The sequence below is a fragment of the Molothrus aeneus genome, chromosome 16, assembly GCF_037042795.1.
Source record: "Molothrus aeneus isolate 106 chromosome 16, BPBGC_Maene_1.0, whole genome shotgun sequence".
Lineage (NCBI taxonomy): Eukaryota > Metazoa > Chordata > Aves > Passeriformes > Icteridae > Molothrus > Molothrus aeneus.
In genome coordinates this window covers 14,615,932-14,624,690 of record NC_089661.1, presented here as the reverse complement: position 1 = coordinate 14,624,690, position 8,759 = coordinate 14,615,932, and the positions used below count along the sequence as shown (strand labels likewise).

At 44.8% G+C, this 8,759-nt stretch overlaps 1 protein-coding gene across 1 annotated transcript; it reads right to left on the bottom strand.

The window, feature by feature from the left end:
• Positions 1-268: 268 nt before the first annotated feature.
• TEKT4 (tektin 4) lies at positions 269-8,012 on the bottom strand. Its single transcript, XM_066560983.1, has 6 exons — positions 7,494-8,012; positions 5,452-5,522; positions 4,053-4,196; positions 2,572-2,794; positions 1,097-1,251; positions 269-602 (listed from the first exon to the last, which is right to left on the bottom strand). The coding sequence occupies exons 1-6, from the start codon at positions 8,010-8,012 to the stop codon at positions 383-385; spliced, it is 1,332 nt and encodes a 443-aa protein (XP_066417080.1). The 3' UTR covers positions 269-382.
• Between the last annotated feature and the right edge of the window lie 747 nt (positions 8,013-8,759).

The window sequence follows — 8,759 nt, the reverse complement described above, 5'->3', positions numbered from 1 at the left end:
TTGCAGATGGAATAAATTGATTTTAAGCTGGTAAAAAAAGGAAAGGAAAGGAAAGGAAAGGAAAGGAAAGGAAAGGAAAGGAAAGGAAAGGAAAGGAAAGGAAAGGAAAGGAAAGGAAAGGAAAGGAAAGGAAAGGAAAGGAAAGGAAAGGAAAGGAAAGGAAAGGAAAGGAAAGGAAAGGAAAGGAAAGGAAAGGAAAGGAAAGGAAAGGAAAGGATTTTATCCCAAGTAGAAGAAAACCAAGTGAACGCAACATTTTAATGTATAATTTCTCAATTTATTTCATATGAAAGCTCACAGATTTTTTTTTCCACACTTGCCAATGGCTGAACAGAAAAGAAGGAATAGTTTTTCTCCTGGTTTTTCCAGGCTGGTACAGAAATCACTGTTTGTAACTCGCCACCTCCAGGTCCACGGGGTAGCGAACTCGGTAGCCCATGCACTTCTGCCGGTCAATAAAAATGCTGTTGGCTTTCACAGCAATCTCCTTCTCCAGCTTCATCCTGGTCTCCTCCAAATTCTTCAGGTTCTGCTCTGACTCCATCAGTTTTCTCTTCAGGGCCTCCAGGAATACTGTGAGCTCCTCCACTTCGTTCACCAACCTGCAAGGAGTTGGGTTAAGGCATGAAAAATCAGGGGATGGTGATCCAAGAGATTGGATTTGGGGTAAGGAGCAACTACAGAATCTAAAATTCATCAGGAAAAGGCCTCAGAGAAGTCCAAGAAAAGATTGGATTTGGGGTAAAGATCAATTACAGAATCAAAAATTTATCAGGAAAAAACTTCAGAGAAATCCAAGATTGGATTTGGGAGAATGATCAACTACAGAATCTAAAATTCATCTGGAAAAAGCCTCAGAAAAAATCCAAGAAAATATTTGATTTGGGATAAAGATCAACTACAGAACTGAGAAGTAATTTCTGACTTTGAGTAAAAAAATTAAAAGTCATGATGGAAAAAATTAAAAGTTGTGAGGTAAAAAATTTTTTTAAACTGCCCCAAATGGGATCACTTTGGGATTGAACAGAAGCCTTGGGGGAGTTGATTAATGACCTAAGCTGGGGTTAATTGCCTAATTTGGTGCTGATTTACTGACCTGAACTGGGGCTCATCCCTGCAGAGCTCGACGTTGGGCCTGGAGGATCTGTCGTAGAGCCTGGTGTGAGCCACCTTCAGGAAAGCTTCCTTGTCCCTGATGGCTTTTTTCAGGTTCACAATGTTGGCTTCCTCATCCCCAATATCCTTCAGGATCTGGAGAGAAAATCCAAGGGAAAAAAAACCTTCAAACAATGATGAATATCAGCCCCAAAAATATCTGTTCATGGTGAAGCATTAAAGTTTTCACCACCAGTCTGGGGAATGAAGTACAACGAGAATAATTTTCATTTTCGATGATAATACAAATAATTTTATTTTATTTAAGATTAAATGCAAGAATTAAGGTGGGTTTGACCTGTTTATTTTTAATATTACACTGAGAATCACAGCTTTCATTTAAATAAAACAGAAAATATTCTGCAGCTTCTCCCATGTCCCAAAACCATGGGAGAGATCCCAAACCTCTCTCATGGGATGAAAACACATCCCACATCCATGGAGTGCTTTGAATTGTAAATTTTAACTAGAAATCCAAGAAAAAAATCAATTTATTTTGAAGGAGAGCTGCTGATCAGCTTGGAAATACCTGGTTTTCTCAAGAAAATGGAAAAGACAGGAAATCCTAAAATTGTTCCCTTCATAACCATTGATACACATGCAAAAAATAAAGATATCCAGCTGTCATTCCCAGATCCTAAGCAATTAATACTTTTTTCACACTTGCCAATGGCTAAAAGAGAAAAAAGGAGTTACTCCATATTGGAAAAGGGGAAAGTCCCAAAGCCACCCCTTGTTCACAGAAAAAATAAAAGTACTGTAGTGGTTTTGACCTTTTTATTTTTATTATTATGCTGAAAATCCCATTTTCAGTCTAAAAAGAAGTTGGAAATATTCCCTCAAAACCTCTTTCATGTGTTCTGTGGGATGACAACACATCCCCATCCCAGGAATTGCCACCAGGGGCTAAGGAATGACTTTTTTCCCACATTTCCAATGACCTCAGTCCAGAGATGAGGAAAATCTTTACTCCCAAAGTTTTTAAAGAAGGAGCAGGACTTCATTTAAAAAAAACCCAGTAAATAACTTTTAAAGAGCACAGAATTCCACATAAAATCCAGTAAAATCCACAAAAGAAGGAATTGCTCCATGTTGGAGGAGGCTGAAGTCAACTGCCAGGTTGACTTTGCTGCCATCCCAGAAAAATCCGGGAATCCTGGCTCAACCAGAGCTGCCTGATCAGCCAGTTTTAGGGTTTCATTCAGGTTTAAAGTGTTTAATTCAGGTTTAAAGGGTTTAAATCAGGATTAAAGTGTTTAACTGAACTCCATCCCAACAAAAACCGCCGAGACCGCAACAAAACCCCAAAACCTCTCCCCGTATCCTAATGTGACACCAAAATATTTCACTCCTATGCGGATGAAACCATTTTTTTTTTGGTTTGACGATGCCAGACCTCCACGAAGAGCCCCGGACCTGCTGCAGGTGGTTCTCCAGGCGCAGTTTGGCATCGTCCAGCTCCCTGCAGTGGCTGTCAAAGGCCTCGTTGACCGCCGCCCGCTGCATGCGCAGGTCCTCGGACGCGTCGTGGATGATGTTGTTGATCAGGGACCGGAGCTGCACCGACGCCAATTTCTCCTGTTCTGCCCTGGAAATGTTGTCGTGGCTGAACTGGGCCCAGGACTTCGGTGTGGAGGCGCTGGAAGAACAAGGAATGGGGTAAATTGGGAGTTTGGGCTTTAAGAAAGGGGTTCTGACCCTGGGAAAGTGGGGTTGGTTTTTGGTTGGTTCAGATCTTGCTTGTGGTGTGGGTTTCTCGTGAGGAACGGGATTAATCCTTTAAGGAGTTAATAAAAATTTTCAAATAAATTAATAAAAATTCTGGGATAAATTAATAGAATATTCTAATAAATTAATGAAAATCCTTTAATAAATTAATAAAATCCTCCAATAAATTAATGAAAATTCTTGAATAAATTAAGAAAAATCTTCTAATAAATCAATAAAAATCCTCTAATAAATTAATAAAAATTCTTGAATAAAGTAAGAAAAATCCTTTAATAGATCAATAAAAATCCTCAAATAAAGTAATAAAAAGCCTTGAATAAATCAGTTAAAATCCTTGAATAAATCAGTTAAAATCCTCAAATAAATTAATTAAAAATCTTGGATAAATTAATAAAATATTTTAATGAATCAATTAAAATCCTTGAATTAATTTATAAAAATTCTTGAATAACTCAAGAAAAACTTCTAATAAATCTATAAAAATTCTCCAATAAATAAAAAATTCTCCAATTAATAAAAAATCCCCAAATTAATAATCTCTCGCTCCTGTGGCTTCAGAGGGAACTGAAGCCTAAAATAAAATCAGTCCAAGTGCTCCATCTTGAGCTAAGGCTGCTCAAAACATTCACGCACATTTTTTTGTCCAGTTCAGTCATGGCAAATAAACTCGGGAATATATCCAGGATTTACAGGCTGGAAATAAAAAAAAAAAAAAACCAAAGATCTTGACAGGCTGGAGAGGAGAAGGCTCCAGGGAGAGCTCAGAGCCCCTTCCAGAGCCTGAAGGGGCTCCAGGAGAGCTGGACTGGGGACAAGGGATGGAGGGACAGGACACAGGGAATGGCTTCACACGGAGAGATGAGATGGGATAGATGGGATATTGGGAAGGAATTCCCTGAGAGGGTGGGCAGGGGCTGAAATAGAATTCCCAGAGAAGCTGTGGCTGCCCCATCCCTTGGAAGAACCCAAGGATGGAGTTAGAGCAGCCTGGGATGGTGGAAGGTGTTGGGATTGGAACCGGATGAACTTCCGGGAACTTCCAACCCAAACATTCTACGCAGAACATCCAGCACAGCCTTTCCATCCATGGGGCTGCCTTGAAGCTCTTTCCACAGCCAGTCCCAGCTGGGATTGGGCGTTCCAGGTGTGAGATCCTGGGAATTACTCACTTCTCCTCGAACTTGACGGAGCTGGGGTGGTACTGGACGTCGGTGCTGTCGGTGCAGTAGCCGACGCATTTGTCGTCGATGTTGTACGTCTCCACCTTATCCGACCAGTCCAGCTCGCAGTTCTCCTTCTGGATCCGGTTGGACCTGGAAAAGTTGGGATCACGGCTCAGCTGGAAGCAAGAGAATTCCCAATCTATCCCTCTTTGGGAAGCACAGCTCCTCCCTTTGTGTTCTACAGGGAAACAAGACCGTGAAATTCCTTGCGGGCTGGAAAGTCCCAAACTCTCCCTTCCCACCGCCATCTCCTGGAAGAGGAGCCTGACTGAGATGGGATTTTGGGAAAAAATTCCAGTGTGAGGGTGCCTGGGATTTTGGGAAAAAATTCCATTGTGAGGGTGCCTAGAAGAGGAGCCTGACTGAGATGAGATTTTGGGAAAAAATTCCAGTGTGAGGGTAGGGAGGCTCTGGAATAGAATTCCTGAAGAAGCTGTGGCTGATCCTGGATCCTTGAAGTGTCCAAGGCCAGGTTGGAGCACCCTGGGATTGTGGAAGGTCCCTGCCCATGGAACTGGATAATCTTTAATGATATTCAGATTAAAATTGCTGCTTTGTTGTTAATTAGAGTCACACATCGCTCAGTTATATAATGCTTCTACTTACAAAAGCCTGTGGGTTGTTATCAGCTGATAACAGCAGGTGTCACTCTCAGCCAAGGAATTGGGAATTCTCTTGGAAAAGGGGAATAAAATGGGACTGAACTTAACTAAAATGGGGCTAAAATGATCTTAAAACAATTAAAATCCCCAAATTAAATTCATTAGGCTCCTCTCATGCTCTAATTAATATAACAGAGCTACTTAATATTAATTGGCATTTACAGCCATTTTTTAAAAAACAGTATTTCTTTTATCAGGTAGAACAGGAGCAGATTGAAGGATTTTTCTTAACTAAAATATGAAGTTTCCAGCATGATTCCTTTGTATTGATGGAATTTAGGATACAATAACATCTTTCCAAAGGGTTTGTTAGAAATTCCAAGGAAATAATCCTTTGGAATGGCAAGGAACACCTGGCCTGGCACAGAAATTCCAGATTTAAAGTCCACACTGACCTCTGGTGGCAAAAAAAATTCCTCTTGGAAAGCGCCTTTGATCCCAAAAAGCCCTTTAATAATACAAAGATATTCCCAAGAAGATATCCAGAGAATATTTTTATAGAAGTGGAATTTAGTGTTGGAAAACAAATCCAACACAGTTGTGGAAAGCAGGAAAATCTAAATCTACCTGAAAATCCGGGTTTACACGGAATTCCCTCAGCTTGTAAGCCTGGCCTGGCTGAGATCTGTGTCCACCTTTATCCCAGGAATTATTTGGCTGAAGAATCCTGGGAAATGTTTTACCTTATCTGGGTGGCAGCTTGGATGATGGTTCTTTTCAGAAGATCACGGATATCCCGGATCAGATCGGCTTCCTAAAGAAAAACAGGGACAATTCCACGGATCCACAGCAGGAAACACAATCCTGAGGAGCAACTTGGGGATAAATCCTTAAATTTCCTTATCTACTCTCACTTTTGTTATGGTAAAACTTGGAATTCTGTGGATTCCATGAAAAAGTCTGAGTGTTATCCTGTTATGGAAGGAATTCTTCCCTGGCACAGATTCCCAGAGAAACTGTGGCTGCTCCATCCCTGGAATGTCCAAGGCCAGGTTGGAAGGGGCTTGGAGAAACCTGGGATAGTGGGAGAGGGTGGGAATAGTGGGAAGAAGTGAGAATCAATGATTTTTAAGGTCCCATCCATCCCAAACCATTCCAGGATTCCATGTTCCCATCAGATTAAATGGAATAAATGAATTCCCTGCTCAGTTTTGAGATAGGGAAAAATCAGGGAATATTCCCATGCCTGGAACCATGGACTTGATGAGCTCTCAAGTCTTTTCCAGCCTAAAAATGGTAACAATTCCCACACGGAAATATCCTACCCCAACTCTTCCCTGTTTATATTTTTAACTGGTAAAACCTCTTAAATATTGATTATAAATCAGAAATTACACCAAATTCCCATTCAAAATATTCCTAAATCCTACCATGCCCTCTATGTGGAATCCTAGAATATCCTGAGTTGGGAAGGATCCAAAGGGATCAAGAAATTCCTGGTTCTTCCCAGGATAATCCCCAAAACCCCACTGGGTTTAAACATTTCAGTCTGATCCATACTTTTCAAATATTAATCCTCTGGTTTAATGAGTAACTGATCATGAATCGACTCTGATGGGAGGCTGCAGGTGAATAATCATTAAATAATTTATGGGATATTGGAATAGGTGTAATTCCAGGATGGAAAATGTGTATTTTGTAACATCCAGCACAAGAATGACACTGGAATTTGACAGGAATCTCGATGACAGGGTTGGATCATCACCTTGGCAAAACTCGGGAAGAATTAATGACAGAAACTGCCAAAATCTGGACAATTTGAGCATGGGAACAACCAAGGAATATCCTAATGTTCCTCAACTTCTGGATTGCGGACTTTTAAAGTCAGAGAGGAGGGGATTTCAAGGCGAGTAGAGAAGGAATTTATGCCAGAATAGGAGTTTGTGTTGGTGCAGGAAAACTCTGGGTCGGTTTTGTTGGGGTCCGGGCTGAGGGAGGGATTTGCTCTCCTCCAGCCACACTTCCAAAGTGATTTAATCACTTCCCAAAGTGATTTGAACACTTTTTAAACATAGCAAGGACTCGAAAAATTCCTCAGAGTGACACCTGGAGTGCAGGAAGGAGCACCAGACCCCGACTCGCACGAGACCCTTCCAGCATCCGCAGCTTCCCCTCTTCACTGCTGCTCCTCATTCCAGCGCTGTAAGAAGGGTTTAACTTCTATTTTTAGAGTCACGGCCTCATGTTTTGGTCGAAACTATCCTTGCATATGGGGATACCGGAGATTAGTTCAAGTTTGAGGATTAGGAGCATTATGGGGATTATATGTAGGGCTATGAGAAGATGTTCTCATGTGTGGAGGAGTTTTGGACTGATGTAATGTGGGATGGGAGAGTGCCTCGTTGTGTCATTATGAGCATGTATAGGGTGTATGAGGGGGTAAGTAGGATTTTTGTGGCTCCTGTTAGGATAATTGTGAAGGCGGATCAGTTGAAAAGTGCGATTACAATCGTTAGTTCTGCTATGAGGTTTGTTGTTGGAGGGAGGGCTAGGTTAGTTAGGTTTGTTAGGTTAGCTAGGAGTCATCAGGTGGCTATGAGTGGTAGAAGGGGCTGAAGGCCTCGTGTAAGTAGGAGGATTTGGCTGTGAGTTCGTTCATAGTTGGTGTTGGCTAAGCAGAATAGTACTGAAGAGGTTAAACCATGCGAGATTATTAGAATTATTGCCCCCTGTTACCACCAGAGCAGCAGCGCCGGGGCTGTCACCAAGCCCAGGTGCTGCTCACCTTCATCAGCTGCTTCTCCACCTCATCGATCACCAGGTCCGGGGGCTGCCGCCGCTCCCGGCACTCCAGGTTATCGATGACAACCGAGTAGGGCACCTCGGTGGCATCGAGCGCCCGCTCCAGCCGCAGCTTCTGGGCCGCCAGCAGGTTGGTCTCGGCGTCCAGCTCCATGATCTCCTTCTGCAGCTCCACCCTCCAGAAGTGGATGTCCTGCAGCCGCTGGCCCAGCGTGGCCTTGGAGTAGCCCTGGGCTCGCTGCGCGCTGGCGGCCGCATGCTTGACCAGGTGCTTGGCCTCGGCGCGGCCGCGCTCCGCCTGCTCGCCCGCCGTGTACGCCTCGTAGCAGACGCCCGCGTTGCGGCGGTGCCACTCGGGCAGATGGTACTTGGCGGTGCGCAAGCCGGCCACGGCCATGCCGCAGCAGGAGCGCGGCCTCTCGGTGAGGACCACATCGCAGGTCTTGCTGGGCAGCGGGCAGGAGGGAACGACCGGCGGGTGCGGCTCGTCGGGCTGCGCCATGGCGGAGCCTCCGCCGCTCGCCGCTCCCGCCCGAGCGTCCTCGCCTCACCGCGGCAACCAACGACAGGGCGGGCCCGCGGGTTGATGGACAGCAGCGTACACCAATCAAAAAGAGGGTCCGCCTTGAGCGCCGCGCTGATTGGTGAATGAGCTGTCTGCGCCCGCCCCCACGCGGCTCGTTGCCGTGGTAACGGGAAGGCGGCTGCAGTTAAATTGGAAAGGCCGCGAGCTGCGGAGGGCTGAGGGGAAATGCCAGGGGTTCTGGGAAGGTGAGGGCATCTCGTTCCAGGAAGGAAAAGGAGGGGTTCAGATTTGGTGCTTAGCAGCACCTGGAGCCTGAAATCTGGTGTTTGCTGCCACCGCCAGAGCCCAGATCCAGAAATTTCTCTGTGCCAGCACAGCCTAAGTCCAGCAATTTGCTGGCACGGAAAGGCGAAATCCGGCAATTTCCCGACACCGCCCAGGTCTGGTAATTTGCCGGTGCCAGGACTCCAGATCCAGCAAATTGCTGGCGCCTGCACCACCCAGGTCTGGCATTTGCCAGCACCGGCACCGCCCGGATCCAGCAATTTCCTGTGGCTGGGGCACCTGGGGTGTCTGGCTGAGCAGCAAAGGTGACCCTGAGCCAGGAGCTTTCCTTGGCCACAGCAAAGCCTCAGCACGCAAAGACCTTGCCCTGTGCCCGGAGGGATTGTGCCAGCAGAGCTCACACAAAATTTCTTCTCTCCATTTCTTTAGGACACGCAA